The sequence below is a fragment of the Catharus ustulatus genome, chromosome 3, assembly GCF_009819885.2.
Source record: "Catharus ustulatus isolate bCatUst1 chromosome 3, bCatUst1.pri.v2, whole genome shotgun sequence".
Taxonomy (NCBI): Eukaryota; Metazoa; Chordata; class Aves; order Passeriformes; family Turdidae; genus Catharus; species Catharus ustulatus.
Genome location: NC_046223.1, coordinates 8,728,724 through 8,753,864, shown reverse-complemented (window position 1 = coordinate 8,753,864; position 25,141 = coordinate 8,728,724). Strand labels below are relative to the sequence as shown.

The window sequence follows — 25,141 nt, the reverse complement described above, 5'->3', positions numbered from 1 at the left end:
GCTTTGCAGCTGACATAAATCAAGGTTGCTTTATGTTTAACACTGCTGAATTCTCAGCATACTCAGTTAGTTCAGATAAGCAGGAATCACAGAGGGGTCAGGTGTTAGCAGAGGGGAAGGAAGAAGTAGGAGAGACACTTATGGAGTAACCACCAGCATCCAAAACGCCAATTGCAACAGTTCAACATCACAGAGAGGAAACAGCTCCGACAGCTCAATTGCAGGGACTGCCCACAGTGTGGCTCCCCTCACTTGCTCATTTTTGTTCTCCTCGATAAGGGAGCTGTTTCCTCTTGCACCTTGGCTAGTCATCGTGCAGGGGTTTGAAGGCAAGAGACAAAGCTGCTTTGCAAGGATCAGCCTACCCCACAGATATGCTCTGTCAAGGAACCTCTACCTGCCTGGAACTTACCATTGCATCTTCTATTTCTGCCGTCCCCAGCCTGTGTCCACTTATGTTAATGATATCATCCATGCGCCCTGTTATCTGGTAATAGCCTTTCTGGCTCCTGTACGCACCATCCCCTGTGAAGTAGTAACCTGCAGCAAAGACACAGGGCTGATCAGCAGCAGCAAATGTGCTGGTTTTGGGCTCTGGCGCAGGACAGACCGTGCTGTAGGATGGTGTGTAGGGCAGGGTGGATCAGGCAGCTTGCAGGCTTCGCAAGCTCACAGCTGTGTGACCTGCCTCACACCACTTCTCACTTCCCTCTGCCACCCCTGGCCCGCCTCTGCTCTACCTGAGCTGTGCTGGCTCCTCATAAGCACCTGAAGAGCACCAAGACGGTGAAGCTCAGGTCTCTGTCAAGATGGACAAATCACTGCAGGCAAACAGCAGCAAACAGTGGCTGAAGTTCCTATAGCAAAACCAAGCCCAGACAACACAACCCAGCAATGCTCAGCTGGATTTACAGAACCAGAAGGGGCTCTCTGACCTCTCTAGGCTTTGCATGCCTACATCTGCACAGCAGCTGCATGCTCAGGCCTCTTGGTGCACGCAGTACTAAGACAAAACCACTTAAATGCCATTTGCCATCATGCCACAGGCTACTGGTCAAGCTCAGAACTGCTGCTGGCTACACCTCAGCACACATGGAAAACTACATGTGTTCAGCTGAAAGGGAGCAGCTCTTTTACATGTTGTATATGGGAACACTGCCAGGTTTTTTTTTAAATCACTTACACTAGGATGGATGAAAAGCCATTTTCCCCTCCCAGCTAACAAAGATTCACATCCCAGATAACAGTCACTCTCCAGTATGTGAGTGTGGGAGAAACACTGCTACCAGATTAGCTAAAAACTGCAAACCACCCCATGATAAGCATGGAGGGTCTAAAACATTTGATGGGAATTGGAAATGGCCCAGGGTTTCCTGGAAACTCCAGTGTCACTGAGGAACATCCGATAACACAGATTGTGTTGGCTCTTCACCAAGGCCATGTCTGCATCTGAATTGTTCCAGTGGCACATCTGAGAAGAGGTAGGCAGCTACTGCTGTGAAATCTGAAGATGGTTCTTGCCAGGACCCATTATTGCCCTATTCATGGACTTTTAGTCATGTTTTCTGCCCTTCCAGATCAATTAAACAGCTATCAACTAAATATCAACAAGACATCTGATGCAAATGTAGTGAGTAATAAAGGACTATGGGGTCATTCAACTTCTTGTACTAGTCATTACCCAGCCAATTTTGTACAATTTTTGGGATTGCCTGTCTAATTCTTGCCTACCCTGTAGCTTTCAGATCTCTTTCAGTTTCTTCCTCTGAGTGAAGACAGTTGTCTTGTCCAATATCCATAAAAAAATGGTTCCTGACACTTCTAGTTACTTACCAGACAACTTGACCACATTTTAAAAAAGAAGGTTGTAACAGAGGGTTAAGATTCAGTGATGCAGGAGGTACCTCCCATCCAATATGCTTTTTCCCAAGTGAGATACAAAGCTCCAGAGAAAAGGCACTTGGACTTCAAAGCTTGGTCTAGAAAACACATCCCTTTTGACAGCTATAAAGGTCAACACTACCTAAAACCATCAGGGCATGCTTGCAACCTGTGACACAACCTCCAAGCCACCATGGTACAGAAACAGTAGAAACTACTGCTGAAAATATTCAGTGTGCTTACACTGCAGTGAAGCTGCCTTCCCTTGGCACTTTCCTTACCTGGGTAGGCTTTGAAATAGGCATCAATAAAGCGCTGGTGATCTCCATGGATTGTTCTTGCCATGCCAGGCCATGGCTGGGCAATGCAGAGGGCACCAAACACATCATTGCCCTCTATAACCTCTCCCTGCAGGTTCAACCACAGGAAGGATGAACAGGTGAACAAAAGAGGAACAGTAAAGAGCTTCTGTGTCACTGATCCTGCAAGAGTCACTCACTTCAGACTGCCAGTGGAGGGACACAAGTGGAGAAAATAAATGCAAACAACTCTTCTAAACACTTGCAATGCCCTGTTGGCAAATCTGTATGGACAACTGAGATATGCAGATATGTTCTCTCTCCCTCTCTCTCTCTCTCTCTCTCTCCATCCCCCCTCTCCATATATACCTCCATACTTATATATAGATATAAATATATATATATAGATATATAGATATAGATATATATAGATATAGATAGATACAGATATATAGATATATAGATACATATAGCCCATCTATTCTACTATTTTTTCAGGAGAAACAAGCATCCTTCTGGATGTTGTTCTTTGCTGTGATTAAAGCAGAAACACATACCAGTTTCTCATTTGGGCACCCAGCACATCCCCAACTCACATTCTCATCCATGAGCACAGGCACAATCCCAAAGAAAGGTCTCATAGCCATAGCTGGAATGATCTCAGCTTTCTCCTCTGAGGGTCGTGGGGCAATGCAGATGCCACCAGTTTCTGGAAGAAAAATTAAAAACAAAATATATGTAGTCCATCCACTGCTGAGTGAAAGAAAATTCCTGCTCTTCTTAGGTCAAGAAGAAAACAGTGAAGCCACTCTGCAAGAAAAAACCACTGGGAATGACTTCTGCAGGACCAAGAAGCACAGACATCTGAAAGCAGCACAAGCCTGGTATGGGCAGTACTCAGCAGCCCCACTTCCTACCCAGAAGTGATTTTACAGGGAAAGCATAAGCATGTCTGAGGATTTATCTCCCTCTAGTGTTTCTACAGCTGTCTAAGGTTAGCAGGAAAAGCACTTCAGGAGTCTGAATTACTGTTATTACAGAGTATGAGATTAAGCCACCCTTTACAGGCAGGTTGAGCTTATCTTCTAGTCAAAATTGAACCTTTTAATCATCCTTTTTTCATTCCTGATGGGATGAACATTAAATCAGACTCCAACCTTAATGAGGTCTTTTCTATTCTAAATCTAATTCAGAAACACAAGAGAGAAACAAAAACAAATGAGAATAAGGCTTTTAAAAATACAGCTCTATAAATAAAGGTATGTTCTGCCACAGGGAGAGTACATTCCTCTACTAGCTTTGCTGAGCTTGTGAAAATTGAAACCAGGGGTTGGAACAGCTGAATCTGACCCTAAATTTACATCCAGCTATGAAGAAGGGTCTCTGATGGCCTTAAGCTTTAGATTTGTAGCAAATGGTTTCACATGTGGTGTACACATAGAAGTATTTCCCATTTCATTGATGGGCATGCATTCACTTCATGTTTCTGTCAATTTTGAAAAGAAGAGTTTGAATTGTTCCAGGAAGAAGCACCCCCAGACACCTGCTGATCTCTGTTTGCACAGACAAAACCTGCATCAGAACAGGGACCCTGACTAAAAGAAGGTTGCTCTTGCTAAGCCAGAGTTTATCCTACATACATCACTGAGAGCTGTGTTTCAACATGGTGTTTGCCACATCCTACACATCCTGCAGCCAGCCACACACAAAGCAGTAGTCTCACTCCTGAGGGAGCTGCATAGTAGCAAGGGGGCCTTAAAATTCATTCACATGATGAAGACCTATTATGAATTGGTTTAGAAGTAGCAATTTTAGTCATGACAGATGGCATCAAGCAAAACTTCTAGGCTCCACCCTGCCCTTATGAAGCCCTTCTATTCAGAGGCAGAGCTGGCAGAGAAAAGCTGAGTTTCCACATTACCTGTGCCCACGCTGTCAACACAGTACAAACCCACCCAGATTTTGGGCAAGGACAGCAGAGTCTGAGCAGGGGATGGGTGCTTTGAACCAGGCTCCCCTCTGCCATGGAGAGATCCCATCTGGCAGCAGAGCAGAGCAAGTGCTCTCTGCCACCACAGACAGATTGGAGTGACTGCTTTGGGGGAATCTGTTTCAGAAGCACCAGCCCAGTATAAACCAATGTGAGATGATGCCAACAACAAAAACTTCTGGAACGTATTCAGAGATGTCTTTCAAAACCAGCTTCTGTTCATGGCTGTTCTTTTTTTTCTCAAATCAGTGATAAAAGTGAAAATACCCAGTGTCTCTTCTGTATCGTGAAGAACTACACCTAAAACTCAAATACAGTTTTGATTCTATTACTGTCAATCACAACTTGGAATCTTAACAGCAAGAGTCATAGGAATTTTTAATCAGCACATACCACACTATTAAAATTGCTTTTCATAATTGCTCTCTCACTCATTTGCCTCATCCAAAGACTTTAAAGTGGATTCTTAAATCACCATTTGCTGATGCCTGCCAAGCTTTATTGGCTGGCAACAGGTTACTGCTTGGGAGAGCAGTGTCCCGTGGAGGACACTGCACACAGCAGCACAATTAACCATCTATTCTGAAACTGTATAGGAAAGGTGACACTGCAGGACCACAGCCAGCATCCATCACATTGTCCCTGTGATTTCTTCCCACACTCCTTTTACGTTTAAATGGCATATATAATCTTTCCAAGATTAATTTGGCTTCCTCTTTATTAAGCATCAGCTCTAGAAAAAGATTGATTCCACTTTCTAATAAAATCGATGTCATGAATATTTATCATTATATTATGCTTCCAGGAGCTGGTAACTGTTTACCTGCAAAACTGTGCCTCATTCAAGGTAAGACCTAGTACTCTGCATTAACAGGTTGTCCAATGAGTGTTTTTTTAACCTCTCACCCTACAGTTGTTGCTCTAAAATCCCAGGAGAAATATAGCTTAATACAAGATCTAACAGTCTGCTAGGAGGAAATAGATAACACAGCATTAACATCACATGCACCAGTTAACAAACACACCAAAAAGTGTTAGGGCAAAACTGGATTCTTTCTTCTCAACTACATCAATGTGCAGTAATCATCTGCTTCTCCATGGTGTTTTCTTTCAGAGCAGTGAGGAGGAAAGCACATGATGAAGAAAGACCTAGCCAGTTGTCTTTCCTTCTGCTCAGCATATAGGATCCCAAAAGATTTAAGAAGTCAGTAGTTGAAGTAGATAGCAGTTAACATTGCTGCTCTGAATTCTGAGGTGGTTTTATTTCAAATCTGAAAATTTAAAAAAAAAAAAAGAGCCTGCAAGTCTGGTCTGGATTAAATGGAATTTGGTTGTGTGCCAAAGAAAATTTATCACACTGAGATAGAGAGCCTGCTAGTAGGAATAAGGATGAAATCAGGAGCAGCTTGACTGGAAAGGGAATGAATATGCTGCTCAATGGCAGTTTAAGACTATTTTTCAGCAGAGGCAGAATGCCAGCAGCTGTGCTCTTGTCTCCGTGGCAAACTGGATCTCACAACTTGAGAAGGACATATTGCAAGACACCTCTAGCAACTCCTGAGTGCTGGTGCCCAGGAGAGAGAGGACTGGGTGCTGAGGAAGGAGCCAGGAAGGAGCTGCTGGGCCCCACCAGGTAACACAGCCCCAGTTTGGGTACAGCATGTGGCCTCTCCCTGCTGCAGGCCAGGGAGGTCAGGAGGCAAAGGTCGGCTCTGCTCCAACTGGACTGGAGATAGCCAGCCACTGTGTCCAGCAGCTTGTGCACAGCAAACAAACCTCCATGATGCACACAGCTGGGCCAAGCAAGTTGCCAATACACAAGTGCATCCTTTCTGAGGTATCAAAGCTTCAGGGCCAACACAAGTAGAGTATCAATTCAGTCATGGGAGAAGGTGCTCCCTAGCAGCCCTGCTGGGTGATGGCCACTGTCCTCCAGCCACCTGATGGGTAGCCAGCAAGTCTCCACTCACTCCTTCCCAATCTGCCAGAGCAGTTGCAGTGTTCCCTTTGACTACACACCTTAGTCTTCCATCCTCCCCTCACCACTCCCAGAAAGGAAAACAAAGCACATCCAAGCATAGACTGTGAGTATGTGGTGCTTCCAGTGCCTTTGCATGATAAGACATAACAAGTTAATAAACTGAATATCAATTTTGCAATTCAAGCTGACTGTCGCCAGCTCTGCCCAGAAATTTAATCTCTGTCTCATATTTCTAGCAGCAATTGGCATTTTCCAGCACTCGAAATATCAAAGAACATTTAGAGGAAAACAAAAACCCCAACACCGCTATTGCTTTTACATGTTGTTACATTGCTGTTATGTGCAGAAACTCCCCAGTGACTTTCAAAGGCTGACCCAAATGCAATGAGGGGATTTTGACAGACTTGTTGGATCAAATTGAAATGTGTTTTTGTCCCTCTCCCCACCAGCAGCCTGCCAGTGGTCAGAGTCTCCCAAGGCTGCCTCTTACCTGTTTGCCACCATGTGTCCACGAGGGCACAGCGCCCTTCTCCCACCACCTCATAGAACCACTGCCAAGCTTCCTTGTTGATGGGCTCTCCCACTAGACCAAAACAAGAAGGAAAACAGCCTGAGACCTAGGAGACTGCAGGCAGTTCATTCTCCCTCTTGGTGCACAACAAGCTGAATGCATGACCTCCAAGCAGAATGCTTACAGCACTTTTGCTGGGATGCACAAGGGACTGCCATGCACTTATGTAACTGAGGACTGACTTTTTTCAGAAGGACCCACAGGCAAGCAATGAGTATCACTGGAAGTAACTAATCAATGCAGGTCATGTAATAAGAATCTCTAGAATTGAAAAAAATGTAGGAAAATCCTGCTTGGGTCACTTATGCCAGTAAAATTCAAAGTGATGCCCTTTAACACTAGACAAATCTTTTTAGCCAAGAATGTGATCCTGCAAAATTATCTAGGAAATAGGCAATCATACAAAAGTTCAATGGACCCAAAATGTCATTTTGTTGCTTTTCAGCAGAGAAAATACTTGAAAAGCCAGACACAGAGTTTGCTTTATCATCTTTTCTTTTTTCTAACCACATCCTATGTGTTTACCTGAACTCCTCCAGCATCTTCATTTCACCAGATAGAACCCTTTGTCTTTTTCAGATGAAGATTTCATGCCACTTACCTGAACCCAAAACCCTCAAGGAAGATCTGTCATATTTCTTCACCCACTCCTCTCCATAATTCAGCAGCAGGCGTATCGCTGTAGGAGCTCCATAAAACTGATTAATTTTCAACCTTTGCACCACTTCCCAGTAACGACCTGCAAAATCACAAACTGGCTTTTCACCCTTCCAGCACTGACATACTGCTGCAAACTTTCAGCTGGAAGGTTAACAGCCAAAGCTGGAACTGTTACTACTGTGAGTAAAAAGCAAAAGCAATGACAGCTTTTTTTTTTCCTACCCTGTATTCACAGATGTTCCCGAGTGTTGTATCCAAAGCAATGGAGCTTACCTCTCCTGAGTAGGCAGGTCACACTGGACAGGTCTCTAAACCTCTTCTGCCACATCTAGCCAAACTTTTTCCCACCACTTCCTCACCTGGGTCAGGGTACACTGGAGTGCTTTCAAACAGGACAGAGGTGGCTCCATTGCAGAGTGGTCCATACACAACATAGCTATGTCCTGTGATCCAGCCAATGTCGGCCACACAGCCAAAAACATCGCCTTGCTGGTAGTCAAACACATACTGCAAAGATAAACGTAAGGCCAGTTGATTTCCTGTTGGCAGGTGCTCCAAGGAAAGGTGCTGGACTGGGCATCCAGATGGGAGCAGGAGAGTGGAGGGGCAGATGGAGCCAGGCGTGTGCGACACGGCCACACCAAGACCAGTCCGAGTGAGGAAGCGAGTCAGAGGGACCAATGCCAGGGCTCCCAGGCTCCTGGCACATTTGCAAACATACAGGAATCACAGATGTACCAGCTGCTGCTCAGCTGGAGCAACAAAGCTACAACCAAAGCTCAGAGCCTTGGACACCTTAGGTTGCCTGCTCACGTGGTAGAGCTGATTCTTAGTCACAGGGAAACTGCAGACCACAGAGTCTCAGACCTTTCACCAATATCAACAGATTTCCATGAGAGATCTGGAGGAACTCATAGGTGCCCATAAAACATTCACTGAGAAATATTCTTAGCTGCTCAGTTTCTATATATGAGTACATTGCTTTCTAGATGCTACCCTCTCCTTGCTCATCAAATTCAAGATAAAGATCTTAGAGAACTCATTACATTGTCTTGGATATGGAAAATGCTTCCCACTGTAAATCTAACTCCTCTACCATATGGTGAAGAGGTCCTGACTCATAAGGTGTCAGGTTTATGGATCAGGACTTAAAAAAAAACCAAAAACACACAAGTGTGTGACAAGAGTGTCGCATGTGAGTATGCAAAGACCACAGAGATCACACAAGTCAGCTGATCCCTCTACCTGGAAAAGATAATTCTCACCTTACTTTTCCAAGTGCCTTTCCCTCTCATGCACTCTGCAGGTGGAGAAAATGCACCAGGGTGCAGATCTACCTTCTGGACTGAGAAAGAGATGCCTTGGTGTTTATGCTGTCACTTAGAAAAGCTGACGTAACAAATGCCCTTCATGCAGAGAAATCTGACACTTGAATATTCAAATCTTCTAAAAACTCAACCATGAAAGAAAAAAAAAACAAAACAAAAAAACCAAAACAAAACAAAAAAAACCTTCACATGAACTGTGTGTGATTACAAACGGGGTGATACCTCTAAACCCAGATGGAGATCTTTCACCACAGTCCTCACCTCATTTCACTATTACCTTTCAATATGCAGAGCTCAGACCAGAAGCTTCAAGAAGCACTGCCTTGACTCTTTCCATTTTCATGAGAAAGGAAGTTAAAACATTTTCCCTAGATCACCCAGAAAAGCAGAAGACAGGTGCAACCACAAGAGGAGAAATACAACTTTTGTTCTTCAGACAACAAGTACTATGGAAAGAGGTTGTTTTAATATTCCAGATCCTCTCTGAAATAAAAAAAGCCCAGCATCCCAAAGCAAAATACTACAGTAATATCCACATTACCAATGCCAGTAAGATGCTTTCCAGAATCTCCTCAGCTGCAAATTTTGGGCAGCCAACATTGGCACATTTTAAATGCAAGAGCAATGCTCCCATTTCCTTGCTTTCATAACTCTCTGTTCAGGTTTGCATAGTACCATATTCCTCAGAACAAATCCTGAAGATTAATTACACAGTTCAGATGTTCTCCAGTTTGTTTACAATCAATAAGCCAAGTGGGCAGAGAGCAGAGAATACAGCATTCCTCCCTGTCCCAGGTCTCTCTTGTTAGCACAGATGGAAGGTAAGTGAACCTTTCCCGAAGGAGGCAGCTGAGTTACCTTGTGTGTGAGAGCAGCATACAGCAAGTATCCAGCCTGGGTGTGAACAATTCCTTTGGGTTTCCCAGTGCTGCCTGAGGTGTACAGCATGAAGAGCACATCTTCACTGTCCATGCTCTCCGGAGTGCAGATGGAATCTGCCTTGGTCATCTCCTAAGAAAGAAAAGGTGGTAATGAGAGAAAGGCTTTGGCTATATGGAGCCAACCATCACTTCCTCTGTAAGCATGGCAACAGTATCCAGAGACAAGAGCCACCACTGCTGTTGCCCCTCACAAATGTCCATGGATATATCATAGCTTATATGGGCTCACCTGGTGGAAAGGTTCCAGTGGGTCATAGCATCTGACATTTCCACCAGTACCTCTGCTGGGCAGAGAAGTCAAGGGGAACTAACTGGCCAGATAAAATAACATTTCAGGGGAAAAAAAGAGGTAAGTCATACCTGCTTACATTTCATTTTGCAAGTTGGTGGTAGAAATACAAAATGTGACTGCAAACACTTGACAGCAGTAGCAGGGCTGACTGAGTACTGGTCAGTACTTTCCTTTTCCTCTAAAAAGTGCAGTGCTACAGTTAAACTGTGTGTTCATCTCCCTACCCCGGCCTCAGCAGTGGATGACTGTCCTGTTCATTTGATTCTCAAATTCTAATTTTTCTACCCAGCAGAAGAGTGCTTTACTCTCCTGCCTCTGTCACTCTCTTCATACTCCCCTGTTTGCCAGCTGGGGTGAGATCTCTCCTCACCCCTATAGCCAGAACCACAGGAGGGAAGGATGCAATGCCCTGCTAAATCAGAGCTTCTCTCGAGCTCTATACTGTCCTGATGAATAATGATTCCTGCAAGAGTTATTTGGTGGCTCCTTGGAGGAATGTCTTGGTACTGCCTTTTTATAAGAATACACTGTAAATACACTGTATTTACAAGTGAACATTACCATTGGTAGGTCCAGTTGTTTAAAAGTGTCTGACAAAGCTTAGTAAAATATGAAGAGTTCACAATATGTAATTCTTAGCCTCTGAGTTACAGCACTGCTGCTCATCTCAGGCGTTTCTCATGACATTTCAGCACTGCCAATTCAGGCTGACTTGTCAGTTTCTGAAACAAAGATGGAATCCTCATATGCTCCATTACAACATGAGCTTAAATTTTGCGGTATGCTATTGCACAAGAGCTGAAAAGTACAGCTGCTGTAAAGATCAGTGAGGACAGTTAACAACATTAACTGCTTAATTCTTGTTTTGTTTCAGATCCCAAAATTGACAATGGGATGAGCTCAGCTCTTGGATCACTAAAGTACTTCAGGCTGTTTGCAGACCAAGGAAAATAATCAGAACGTCTTTTGTGGAGTAAGACAACTTCTGAGTAAAACTTGTCTTCTCTCTTTAACTTACTCTAGTACTTCCTCCTATCTCATGTGACCAGCACAGAGACTCTTAAACAACTATTGTGCCAGCAGATTAGCTTTCTCCAGGCATTATTAGCATGAGTCGTTCCTGTTTACTGCTGCCAGCAAACTGATAAAACTACTTCTGCATTAGGCTGGAGTCCCACGTGTGCCAGCTAAACACATAAAAACAACTGCTGTTTACTTCCCCAGGAAGCACAGGCTCTAAATATTCCCAAGCCATCATTGTTCTTCCACCATGGGGCAACCACCACACTGTTCATGGCTGGATGAAGACTCTTGGAGAACTTCATTACTTCAGCACTGCCTTTCAACAGTGTCCAGTCCGAGTGCACATGCAATCCATAACACAGTGCCTGAACACAGTAAAATAATAACAGCCACGATGGGTCTCCATGACCTCTGGGTCTCAGGAAACACTCCTTAAATCTCAGCACTGTTTGCAAGACTTCTGAAATGGAGCAGCATAACCCCTGCCCATGCTGAGATAAACCAGATATAGATTGGGCTGCTTCGACTCACAATCTTAGCAGACTGTAAATACAGGCAGTCCCTTTGAGGATGAAGATCCAAATGCTGCAAGGAGCATAACTCAGGTCCCAAAAGCACTTATGGAGACAAAGACTATCCTAGCCAACACTCAGACCTAAAAGGAGTTATCCAGCAACAACATACCTCTTCGAGGGGAATATCACGGTCACCCATCTGGACTTTGTTATCTGTCCTCTGAGCCACAAACACATGTCTGATGCTTGGACAGTTCTTTACAGCTTCATCCACAGTTGCCTTCAGCTCTATGGTTCGGCCTCCCCTGACTCCCTGGTTGTAGGTGATAACTGCTTTGCATCCAGCTAGAAAGAGAAAGAATTAGCAGACATGCCAGCCTGTCTTCCAGGCTAGTGTGCACACCCAGCTTTCATTACTTTGGAGGTGATGTACAGGACATGTGTGACAAATACTCAGAACTGCTGTCAGTCGAAACCAGTCAGTGCCACTGATGAAAACACTTTAAAACCTGAGACACACAGAGATTAAAGGTAGCTGGGACCTCCATGCGTTATCCAGTCCATCTCCCCCACCTCAAGGCAGGGTCTGCTTCAGCTAAACCACTTCTAACAGCTATCTCTTCAATCTTCCTGAAACACTCCAATGGCATCTACTCTACCCTTTCCCCAGCAGTCCACTCCAATCACAAATGTGAGGAAGTCTTTCCCAATACCCAGCCTAAGTGTCAGTCATGCAGTATAAATCATCCATCCCTGCCTTGCAAAGCTGACATGCAGAACAGCTGCTTCCCAGCTCCCTGTGTGAGGGATAACTAAAACATGTACTTGCTCTCTGCTAACTCCACTAAAAAGAAGAAAAGAACACAACAATTTCTGTAAGACTTATTCCTCACACCAGCCATAAAGAAACTGATGTGACTGCCAGGACATGAGCCACTGGCTACTTCCCTCTTCTGTTGCTATTTTTAGCATCACTTTTTACCTAATCACAATATACAAGTACTTTGGGGCTGAGAACAGCTCTGTCTGTTGGAACAAGGGCTCACAGAGCAGGAGCAGGTTGCCAACATTTCCAGTACTACACATAAATCACAGGATCCCAATTGAGAATGCAGAATTAGTACTGTCCAAGAGCATCAAAGAAACACTGCAATTATACTGCAAAACAACAAATCAGGCCCTATTCCTAAGCTCTGGTTTTCCTTCTAGTTTCACTGCTGTCAAGCAATAACCCAGTGCACACTGAATGCTAAGCAATTTATTAAGTATTCTAAGGCCAGAGGACACTGCATGTGTCACTCAGGGAAAGGTTCCTCACTGCACTCTGCAGGGGAGAGTGAACTGTCCTGCTAGGCAAGAATGAACCAAGAAAACTCTTTCTTCCAAGAAAACACACGGTTAGGATATGCCTTGGAGCACTGAAACAAACAGAGGCATTTGTTCCCCACTTTGCATCTACTCACAGTCCATGATTCTGCCAGCCAAGGACTCGGCGCTGAATCCAGCAAAGACCACGGTGTGAACAGCACCAATCCTGGCACAAGCCAGCATGGCTGCCACTGACAAGGGGGACACAGACATATAGATGGCCACCCTGTCCCCTTTCTGGATTCCATATTTCTTCAGGGTGTTGGCAAGGCGGCAAGTCAGATCCAGAAGTTCCCTGTGGTACAGAAGGAATGTTGTCATGGGACTGCACAACCTGATTGACACAGGGTGAGTAAAGCAAAGATGAACTTGGTCAAGAGTGAGGCTTCATGGTCACCTCTGCATCTCATCTCATCTCATCTCAGCAGCACAGGGCATCTTAAAGAAGGGTGGCCTGGGGCATGCTGGTAGCCAGGCTGCTCCTGCCATTGTGGGGAGGAGAAAAAAGGGCAGAGTGGTACTTGCTGCAGAAGGAGAGGAGAGAGAGCTGCAGGTGCTGTCCAGAGCTGCCAAGCTGTAATGTGGCCACAGCAGCCAGCAAGCCAGGTGCTGTAATGCTGCCTCCATAAATCAGGGTTCATTTCAGTCAATCCTGATCCCTTTTTTACCCACGAGGCTCAGTCAGAAGCTACTGGGAACACAAGTGGGATAAACACAAGATGAAAAGGAAGTGTTGTCCAAAGACAGCACACTGTTGAAGTTGGGCAGCAGCTGGAAGTGCTCCACAGCCAGGAGCTCGTCTTTAAATTGCAAAGGTAAGCAACACATCTGCATTTGCAAGGAAAGAAAGGAGGCATGTGTATGAGGGGCAGATTTTACAAGATTCTCATCAAAGCTGGATCACCTGCAGCCCAACAGCCTTGAAGAACACAAGTACTGCTGCCACTCTTGCACACAGAAACTAAGGAACACCAAGAACAGGAATAAAGCCTCTTTTCACGGGACTCTGCTGTGACATGGTGAGAATAGCAAAAACATTCCTTGAAAGAATTAAAAAGCACTTTGTGGGAAGGGCCTGCACATTCCCTTATTCTGATGCCTGCACAGGGGATATAACATCATTGCAGGTACACCTGGAACCAAGATACTGTCATGGACTGAACAGCTCTGTACGCCTGCTGTGGAGGGCTTTGGGAACAAGGAATACTGTTCCAGGTGAGGAGTGGTCTCATGCCAAGGGAGGAGGTGCAGCACAAGGTGCTGATGAGGGGCAGCAGAGCACTCCTGCTGCCAATCAGACTGGAAGAGTCTGCCAGGAATGACCATTGTCCTTCAGGTTCACAAACCCTCTGAGTACCAAGGCCCAGAGAAGCGAGACGACATCTACTCTCCAGTATGTTCATCATCAACCTGCCACCTGCGAACACTTAGGGGTTCTAAGCTATACCACCAAGGACCCCAAACTTTTAACAAAGAGATTAATTTGGGGGGGTTGCATTCCCTAATAAGCTGTAAAGCATGAATCTTAAGTATTCTCTTCTCCCAGAACTCACCATAGCTACAAAACAGCCCCAATTTTCAATTGGTGCCTAAGCTGAAAAAAAAAAAAAAAAAAAATTAAAAAAAAAAATAGCAGTTCTTTCTGGTTCCTCAAAAATTATTTTGCTACTTTTTTTAAATCCTTGCAAGTTGAAAATAAAAGCTGAAGTGCTCTGCTTTGGAAATATCAAAACTATGGGCTGAGAATAAGTAATTTTTGGAGTGTCCACCCCTTAACTTGTTTTAAACCAAGAGAGAAGACAAGGAAAAGGAGCCTCAAATCCAAGGCACAGCACTTATTATTTATTCTAAGACTATTCCTGTAGCATCAAGTAAATGGTCCATTTCTGAACTCAGAGAGGTGGCCAGACATGTTCAGTGCCTGCTCTCTAGCAGGGATGGAGTAGCTGCATCCCAGACTGAATTCTCCCTAATCCCTTATAATGGAAGATCAGCCTAAACTCTAAAGCACAACATTGAACACCTCTTCCACCCCTCATGTGCATGGAAGTGCATATTCAGATTTATTATTTTGCTTTTACTGAGTTCATGAACTGAGCAACTGTGTGCAATAATGAATTCCCACCCAGCCACTGGTTTGATGCCTTGTCCTAAAAGGCCACATTTTCTGGTCTGGAATTCATCTGATGCTGCATTAAAGAAAAATTTCAATGTGGACAAATAACAAAGAGGCAAATCAAAAGATGTTCAACTGCAGATCACATGAAGGGAAACAAGCCCCAGAGAGATAGCTGTGAGAAAGTAAAATGAAAACTACTTATCTGCAATGGAAAATACTCAAGTGCTTTCTGAGCTGCAGCCTCTTTCTCCTATACAGAAATGCCAGAGTATCTCTGGCTAAGGTGTGTTTTCTGAGCAGCTCCATGATCCCTCTTGTTCTTTTTGCTCATTCAGGACTTGGTGACAACAATGGTAGAAACTCTCACTGTTTTTTATGGTTAACCCCAATTTAACATCTGCATAATGAGCATGTGTAAGTAAGGTGGTAGACAACATGGATCAGTCTTTACCCATGGATCTATTTGACTCTTCTTTGTACACTGAAATGCTGGGATAGAAAGGCCTTGGAGGTCCCTTGGAGCTGCAGCATGTGGGAATGGACACAAAGGCAAGGAAAAGGTGAAGCCAAGAACTCCAACAAAGAAATCCATGAATCCCTGAGCATCAGGTATTTTGGCTCCTGTGGCAGCAAGTAAGGCTTGCTCTCCAGTTCAAGAAAGGGAGTTAACAGAAATACTGTGTCAGGAATCCTTCCCTTGACTCCCTCATTCCTTCAAACACATTTTGTTATCTAACAGGCAGGCAGTTGGTACATGCCAGTGTGTTACACACTGCCAGTCCTCAACCCAGACACATCCTGGGGAGGAATGAGGACTGTGCAGAGTCACTGCACCTAAACAAACTGAGCAGGAGGAAACCACAGCCATCACCACCCTCCCCACCTGCTACTACTGCCAAGCTTGGCATTGTTCCTCCATCACACAAGGTTGGAAGAGCCAAGAGTAACTGAAACCCTCAAACCTGCAGTGACCCATCCCTGACACAGAGGCAATGGTATGGAATGCTGGCCAGGAGGAGTGTTGGTAGCATGGCACATCCACCAGCTGCCTGCATTCCCACGGATTTCAGTGAAGCCACTTAAAGCAGGGCACTGCACTCAGCAGAGGGAGGCAGGAATAACCACCAGAGAGGAACAAAGCCATGGGGCACACAGAGGGTCCTGGAGCATTCAGCTCCCTCTGTGCAAGCAGGGCAGACAGCAGGAGGATCTCAGCAGAGCCACTGCAGGAGAAAGAAATGTGCTGGAAGCAAAAGGAAGTGCCCAGCCCCTCTGACAGAGACAAACAAGAAACCACAGAGTCAATTCATGGCATAACAGTCTGAGGAGCCTCTGCAATAGCAAATTGAAAGAGCTGAGAGCAAATAAGAGAACAAATTGGACAGCAGAACACTGCTCCAGTGGGTAAAGTGTCAAAGCAGAGTGGAGAAATGGGGAAGAAGCAACCAGCTGGACCTAGAAGGGGAGACCATTTGCAAAAGAGAAAGAGCAATAGTCTGTGCATTTAAAACAAAGCAAGCCAGGAGGATGGCAGAGCCATTAATAAACACAAAAGATCAGTAAGAGACATGGACCTGCTGCTGGACTAATGTGGATATCAGTGGTGGCCAACAGGACCTATTTCTTTCTGTATGATTCAGAATTTGAATAAGAAGATTTGAGTGTTAAGGGCTAAAACTAGTAATTAACTTATGTGTCTCTATACAAGCTGTACTTCCATTTTGCCCATATACTAAGGCTTTGAGCCTGTTGCCTTCCAGACTCATCACTTGCTATCCAAGCATCTCCTCAGATACCACAGCATCATTTCTAAGCACAAGACCTACAAGGCTGGCCCTCCAACAGAGCCAACAGATCACTGTTCAGGCCAGTCCTGTTTAATCCAACAGACAGCACTCCTCTCCCTGTCCTTACATCTCTGCTCAGGAACTGACAGACCACATTTCTCACAGATCTCTCCCCTGATACAGTTGTGCCTGTGTTTCCAAGAGCCCATTGCTCAGTGCAGTGTCTGGAACAACATTTGTAAAACCCATCAGCACCACGTGGCCCCTCCCTGACTCATTTCAGGGATGCTTTGCAGAAACAGCCTTCCCATAAGTCTAGTGTTACCTGTTGCCACAGCAAGACAGCATAGAGCTTTCTAAACTAAGGAAGTCAGTTCCTTTTACATCAAAAAAATTGCATCAAGACCTAATCTTTGGGAAGTAGCCTTTTGCAAAATCATTCTAAACTTTTTCTTAATACATTCAATTCCATATACAGGCTTTGCCAGTACCTGGTTCAGAGCCTTAACCGAAGCCATGTTCTCTGTTGTTATGGCACAAAAGCTGGGTTGAGTATTTCTTGCAGCCATCAGTTTATTTCTCAAACCATAGCTTGGATTAGGCTGAAACTGTTTGAAAATTCAGGTCAAGTGTCCAAACTGGTCATTAGAGCACAACTGCCCAGCCTTCCTGCAGACATCCTGAACCCAAGGCAGGTAACCTTTTTCAGGTGACAAAGTGAAAAATCCATGAGCTGTCTTGGATGGGGAAAGCTGAAAGCCTGGGAAAAATTTTCTTGCAACCTCAACTTCAAAGACAGCTTTGGAAAGATGGAAAAGAGTTTTGCTGCCAATGGTAAGTACCATCATGGCTTCCAGCTACAGTCTTCACTGTGATCTCTGATACAATTTCATCAATTTTAGCTCAGGCTGAGGAATCCATTGGCTTTTTAAAGGCATAGCTGTCTTGTTGCTCATGAAGATGTACAACCACTTCTGTCCCACCTACCTAGGACCCTAATTTCTTGTCCTTTAGTTTTCCTCTCTTCCTACTTTGTATTTTGCATTTTAAACTTTTCCTCTGGCAGCAACATTTTCTGCACCAAAGTGATCATCCATCTTTTGAGACCTGCAACCTTTTTGAAAAACAGGTTAGCTAATGCATTCCGCTGCCCACCTCCCACAGCTCCCACTGACAACAGCCATGGGATTTTGCAGATCCACTGGGTCACAGGTGGATAAACTGTAGAGACCATGGTAAACCAGGGAACACCAGAGACAACAACTCCATTTCCAACAAGGGGAGGGCTGACATAACTTTAGCTCTTGTCTTCACCACTTCCTGTCATCGAACTTACAGGCTGCAACCCAACAGCTCCAGCCACCAATTTCACCTGCACAGTGCCTTTAAAAACCCAGGTTCAGCAACGCACTGGGGAATTCTGCTGCAAGGTTTCAAAGGCCCTGAGCCCTGACAATATCCACAGAGCAGGACAAAACACTTCTGGTTTGGTTGGACCCTTCTGACAATAAATTCAGCTGTCAGCTCACAGCACCACAGTGCTGCTAAGCCACTGCCCTACCAGTTTTTGATGGTTTAACCTCTAGAGAGCCAGAGAGAGCCTCTTGACAGGTTGCACAACCTGTCCCCACTTTGCTGACAGCAGCCAAGAAAGCCCAAGAGAGTTGTATTCCCTGTTGTTACAAAGCAGTAAAAAACCAAGTCTCTTGCCTTCCCATTCAAAACCAGAGACAATTTGAAACTCAGCTAAATTTCTACTTGATAGAAATTAAACCCACAGGGAGGAAAAAGCAAGAATGGTCAGTGAACATTTTTTGCTGAAAGAGTTACATCAGCTAGAGAGACAGGACAAAGCACAACTGAGCTTGTAAAGGCAGCCATCATCTCTTGGTGCAAAAACAAAATGTTTCACCTATCGCTTTGGGTATCTTTGCCCACCAGCAGATGTTTGGATTCTTCCTCTAGCACACAGCACTTGAACTCTGCTGCACAAATACAACCACCTTGCTGCCAAGTGTGCACAGGGGTGTGGGCTGACTGATGGCACAGCCCACCAGCTCTCTGCCCACAGTGGAGGCAAATTGAGTATTTATTTCTGCCAAGGATAAACTAGCTGGGACAGCACTTTCCAGTGGAGCTGTGTTTCCTGCCAGTGCATAGATGACATCCCACTGATTAAGGTTTTTCCCTTCCTCAGGGAGGAGAAAGCCTGTTCCAGCCCTTTTCCTGAACAGCCACCTTCTTCCTTTGCAGGCTGTGACGGGAACAAGGCCAGCACTCAGCTGTTTTCTTGTCCCTGAAAACTCCCCAGAGGAGAAGGCAGAGGACCAGGCAAGCAGCTGCATTTTGTCTTGTGTCACCCAGGACTTATCTCTGAGGACAAGCAGCTCACAGCAGCAAGCTTTGCAAAGTAGATAAAGCAAAAAAATGGTGCCTTGCAGTATGTTGCACGTAAGGCCTTGGACAGTTCTCTCCCAGCTGAATCCATGATCTTACTCAAAGCTGGTCCATAAGGTAGTGTCCAAATCAAAGCCTTTGGCTTCCTAGAGTGTCAAGTCCTTACTCTAAGGCTACTATGACATTAACTGGGCATCCAGATCCTAAGGAAAGAGGCATCTTTCTTCTGCCAAGACACGTCCAGCATCCCTCTCATTCCCTCTTTATGCTGAGGCTGATGTGCTACAGAAGGCTCACCAAGGACTGCTTAACCAGCACCCAGCTCCTGGCCCACTTCCTTCTCTGGTATGCTTTCCCTGACAAAATTTCTAGCTCAAATAAGGCACTACTGCAGAAAGTTTTCAACTAAGCTCAAAGGGAAGTAACTGCCAACACACTATGGAAAAAGCTTTGTGTCCCATTTAAAATCTGTAAAAATGCAGCCCAAGGACCAGAGAAAAGGCAAAATACTCATAGAGTATTGCTGTTTTCAACAAAGCTATTCCTGCCTTAATGAGATAAGCAGAGACCAAGTGATCTGTTTTACCACATGGTAGGACCAAAGTCTCTTGAGAAACTCAATCGCAGTCACATCTCACCCAGAGCATCAGGCAGAAACAGAAACATGCCTCTCAAGTACAGGTAAAAGTTTGAAAATAGAGATTGCCAACACGACTTTCACTTGGATGTTCTCCTTTCTGGTACCAGTTATTGTATCTCTGTAAGGCTGCACAAAGAAGGGTTCAGTTTTCAGATACGGGTTACTTGTCTTCATGTCACAGCAATCACAATTCCACAGATTGGAAATATACTTTCTTCCAAATGCATTTTGGCATGGCCAGGAAAAAAACCAGTCCTGTTGTTGTTCAGAAAGGCCATCCCTTATCTCCAGAGATTGCAGATAAGATGTTAGAGCACCTGCAGCAGCTCAGTACATTTCAAATAGCAGCCTGAGGGGAGGTTAGAGCTGCCTTGAATGAGGCTGCACTGTCTGTTGGGCTGCTTCTCTTATCAGGTTGATCTGAGCACAATTGTCACCTCTTTCCTACCCCCAGACATCATGCCTGAGGCATAAAGAGGTAAAAGTGCACAAACCTGGGATTAAAACATACCACACATAAACTCTGGGAGAAATCTTTGGTTCCATCTCCATGTTTACCACCAGAATGGCAAAATGCAAAAGCACTTAGCCAAGCAACCCAGTTCATTAAAAACATATTTTTATCATAACAAGCCTAAACACCCTGTCAAATAATACCAAGATTAAAACCAATGCACTCCTCTCACAGATTTATATCAGATAGTGTTTATTTCTGTTCCATGGAACACTAACCTCTCAAAGTTATTTTTACACCCACTCCTCCCTGCTGACCCCTTTCCTCACTCCAATAAATGTTTCCAGGACATAAATAAATTTTGGAGATGAATCAGACCACCAGAACCTATTCAGACCCAAGGAATCCAAACAAGATCCAGAAAACATTCTGTAAAGGTCTGATGTTAGGACATTCTTCATCTCCTCTGCTTTCTGATCTAGTCAAACAAACATCTTTTTCCCTGAGATTCAGCAGCTCAAACATTTGGCTCCCTAAAACATGCACTGAGGAATGTACAAGTATGGGAAACATTTAAATCTCACTAGAGACAGAGATGCTGTAAAAGGCAGGACTGTCTCCTAAATGAGAGCACATAGCAAGGAGAAGAGAACTATGCTTAAACCTGCCCTATTCTAACAAACCCTGCAATCTATAGCATCAATTACAAGTCAGTGACATCTCAAGATTGCTCTAAACTGCACTGAAGATGGGAAAGAGAAACATGGGGAGTTTAAAATCCCCTCCAGCCTCTCCAGGGCTCACAATCAAGCTGTTGGCCATCAACACCAGATGTCTGCACCAAGACTCCGCTGAAACCAGAAGCTACTCACAGAAATCTTCCTGTACATATCTCCAGCACAGAAAAAGGAAATTGCCAGGTGAAAAAATCCCATTTCCTGTTCCCTCTCACTGCTAGGCATAGCAAGAAGGTGCCATACCTGTATGTGACGTGCACTGCAGTGCCAGGTTCATCTCTCTCCCAAATCAAAGCCACTCTGTTTGGAGACTTTTCAACGTGCTGGTCCAAGCAATTTACTGTAAAAAAACACAGAGGTTTAAACAAATCCTGATCATACAAAAGGTGCTTTGTAAACCTAGCTTGGTCAAGTGCAACAGCAAGCAAGTGCAAGATGAAACATCGTTTTTTAGGTTGCTAGGCACACACTAATGTGTAACAGAGGAACTGAGAGCATTTGCAGCTCTAATAAAGCTATACAACAAATTCTACACTTAATTGGTACAGTGGCCTTAGAGATGGATACCCATGAGAGGCCATGACCAATTCAGCTCAGCTTAGCTCCACTGGCTAAACTTAAGCTAGCCCAAATCCTTCCCCTGCTCCCAGCAGCACAAAGACAAGACACCCCTTTGATGTTTCTGCTCCCCAGAGCAGCATTTCACTACAGAACTTGGACAGTCGTCCCTAGCTGACATATTTAGCACTGCACCATTTGAGTTTTCTAATTAAAGCTATCTGAAACATTTTTATTTCAGGGTATAATAAAGAGCTGAACCTCAGCTAACTGAAAATATCTAAAACTGTAGGATCTATAGCAAACTCAGACTTCAGATATCAACATATCATGAGACCCATGGGAAAGATTAACGTGTCTCAGGCTGTGTATCCCACCTCCTAAAATTTAAAGGTGTAAAATTCCCTTTTAAAGGCGCATCTCTCCTCCTCAGCAACTTGGAGGGCTTAGGGAGAGCACTCAACATGAAGAAATTTATAGAATCCACAAAAGAAACCCGCCTGCATGTCCTGTAGCAGCTGGCCTGATAGTCAGAGAAGACCCTTGTTAAGTATTAATTCCAAGCCTATAAGACACTTACTGCATTGTAATCTTTCAAAGGCAGTTACTTTATTTCAATAGGCAACTAGTCAGGGACACTGCTGTATAACTCAGAGAAAACCTTTCTAAAAATTTCTGGATTTCAGATCATATTTCCTGGAAATATTAATACTGATGGGAAAGGATTTCATTTTTCCAGATAAATTTCTGAAAAAACCGTGTGCTGCAGTTGCTTTGGCTGTTCTGTGATCACACCATCACACCATCACACAGGGTGTGAATGAGCCCCTAAAGGTGGACAGAGAAAGAAATTCCTCAGAATTTAACACATTTCATTAGGAGACCAAGTGCTAGTCTCAAAAATTTGAAAAAGCATTCTTCAGCTGTTTGAAGTCTTTTGTTTTTAATGTAAAACCCTGCAGCAGTACTACAAAAATAAAAGAGACAAAGCCATTTCTTGAGCCATTCTAGTATGATACAAGAGGACAAAAGCTCCAGGGGGGAATGCTTTAAGCAGTTTTACACTGGTTTCCTCTACCTGCATTCATTGTTGTGCTTTGGTCCACTCCCACCTCCAAGCTCCTCGCAGCTACTCCCTCACATAATGTGCCACACTACAGTGGATCACTTATTGCCCAAGCAACTTGTCTTACTCGTGAGCAGCCACGCCAGCCTTCAGAGGGAATTCCTGCTGCAAAAAGCCTTGCCTGTGCCAAGTGGGAGCTTTAGCTCTGAGCTCAGAAAAAACAAGCAGGTGAACCAGAGCCAAATGCTATTATTTCATTCCTGATCTTAGGCTTACAAGAGCCTTTTGCTCATTTTATGAAATAGAATTTAGTGACCTTACCCTTACTACTACACCCTAGTGGTTTCTCCATACATTTTCTTGCTTCCTTGACTGCTCAGAAACAATTCATCTCAGTAAGACAAGCTCCCAAGAATGTGTCTTGGTGGGAAATGCAGTAGTTTGCCAGGTTATGCTCCTGGTCAGGAGTTACAGTGCAAGAAATCAAGAAGCCCTGAACTTCACAGGTCCCCAAAATTCTTCTGCAAGGGCCCCCAAGCAAAGAGCATCAGATGACTCAGCTGCTCATGGTTCAGCAGTGCTGGGAGACGTGCACACAAGATGTTCTGGATCAGGGACCTGAACTGTTGCCATAATTCTGCAGCCAGTGCTCAAATCAAGAGGTGAAAGGACAAAATCAGAGTCTTCTCACAGCAAAACAGCAACTTGGCTGTGGCAAGGTATTGCCTTCATCACACTTGAAAAGAAAACCAGCAACAGCAATTCTGTTTAATTCTGTGCATCTGTTTCAAAGGCTGATTATTTCCTTTCACGTATGCAAAGAAAACTTAAGTGGCATTTTCTGTCTGCTCATGAACCAGACTCAAGCAATATCTGGATATCAAAGATCTCACAGAGGATACAGAAGAAAGTGTTGATCCCACTCTACAGAGGAAAGAAATAGATCCCTGATAGGCTGTGCTCAGACAAGATCTTCCTTTCAACAGGAATTAATGAAAACAAAACTCTTACTAAAATCCTCTAGTTGCTGGGTGCTGGACACAGGGTTGTACACACATTTCCATAAGCTGGGCATCATCCCCTGGGAGGACACACTCCCTTATATTCTCTGGAAGACCTGAGGAGGGTTTCTTCTTCTGGCTGTCAAAAAAAAGTGGCCAGAGATGCTACAGTTACTGCACTACTGAACCAGTGCCCTCTCCGAGGAACGGGAAATGAAGGTCAGAAATGTTCATCCCTGTTAAAAGTGGTACCCTGGATGGGGCTGGGGCTCACTCCCACCGGATGAAGCACAGAACAGCCTTCAAGGCAGATATAGCACGGACAAAACTCAAAGGCAGTCAGGGCAGCCACGGCAGATACCACTCTTGTTTCCTGCTGGTGTGGTGAAACTGGAGGAAAAGACCAAGACCCTCGTTTAAAAGAACACAAAAATCCCTGCAGCTTCTGCCATAAAAAAACATTCTCCACCTGTGGATCATCGTGAGCGACCAGGGGACCGGGCAGCCCCCGGTGCCCGCAGCCGGCAGAGCCCAGGCTGGGCATCCCAGCGCCGGGGCTGCGGCCGATCCCCGCAGGTCGAAGGGCGCCAGCCCGCCTGAGAGGCAGCGCCCGGGCAAGAGGCTCAGCCAGGGTTATCCGGGCTTCGGATTTTCTACAGCATTTCGCAATTCCCGGCTTGTCTCCTCCCAGCGCCGCCCGACCGAAATCCGCGTTTTCACCCCCAAAGATGGGCGCTGGCGGAACTTCGCCCCAGCCCGGCAGCAGCAGCAGCAGCGGGCGGCCCCGCCGGGGGATGCGCGGCCGGGACGCCTTACCCGAGACATTGAGGCGGCCGCCGAGGAACCAGCGGGCGGAACCAGCGGGCGAGCCGGGCTGGCAGGCCGTGTGGAAGGGACTGTCCCAGCGCAGCCACCCCCGCGCCGCGTCCGCCCAGAACCCGGCGGGGTCGCGGGCCGCCCGCTCCTTCCAGGCCCGGTACTCGCCGGGCGGCAGCGCCCCGGGAGCCCCCGCCGGGCTGCGGCAGCTCCGGGCCGGCACCGGGACCCGGCCCGGGGGGCGCGGGAGGCTGAGGGCGCGCAGAGCCCGCGCTCGGGCGGCCGCCAGCGCCATGGGGACACAGCCCTGCCCCGCTGTCCCCGCTGTCCCCGCCCGGCCACCGGGTGAGCGAGAGGGGTCGAACGAGCCAGAGAGAGAGAGAGAGAGAGAAACAGAGAGAAAGAGAAACAGAGAGAGAGAGAGAGAGGTACAGAGACCGCCTGCGGGGAGGGGCTGCCTCGGCGGGGCGGCTCCGGGAGCGTCGCGCCCCGCGCACCCCGCAGCCCTGGGAGCGCCCTGGGGCCAGGGACACCCCGCACCAGGGACACCCTGCACCAGGGACACCCTGCAACAGGGACACCCTGCACACCCGGACACCCCGTACCAGGGACACCCTGCACCAGGGACACCCTGCAACAGGGACACCGTGCACACGCGGACACCCCGCACCACGAACACCCTGCACACCCGGACACCCTGCATACCCGGACACCCTG

General features: G+C 45.7%; 1 protein-coding gene across 2 annotated transcripts in view; it reads right to left on the bottom strand.

The window, feature by feature from the left end:
- ACSS1 (acyl-CoA synthetase short chain family member 1) overlaps positions 1-24,719 on the bottom strand; it is a 30,703-nt gene extending 5,984 nt beyond the window's left edge. Inside the window, exons 1-11 of one of the 2 annotated variants that reach the window (XM_033056415.1) lie at positions 24,425-24,719; positions 21,227-21,323; positions 12,945-13,144; positions 11,651-11,826; positions 9,569-9,721; positions 7,742-7,889; positions 7,324-7,461; positions 6,642-6,734; positions 2,777-2,889; positions 2,163-2,289; positions 413-540 (exon numbers count right to left, since the gene is read on the bottom strand). In XM_033056415.1, coding sequence (XP_032912306.1) covers positions 413-540; positions 2,163-2,289; positions 2,777-2,889; positions 6,642-6,734; positions 7,324-7,461; positions 7,742-7,889; positions 9,569-9,721; positions 11,651-11,826; positions 12,945-13,144; positions 21,227-21,323; positions 24,425-24,719 — 1,668 coding nt within the window. Of the gene's footprint in view, positions 1-412; positions 541-2,162; positions 2,290-2,776; positions 2,890-6,641; positions 6,735-7,323; positions 7,462-7,741; positions 7,890-9,568; positions 9,722-11,650; positions 11,827-12,944; positions 13,145-21,226; positions 21,324-23,618; positions 23,700-24,424 lie in introns of those variants that run through there. The other variant, XM_033056416.1, reaches the window with a different exon arrangement.
- Between the last annotated feature and the right edge of the window lie 422 nt (positions 24,720-25,141).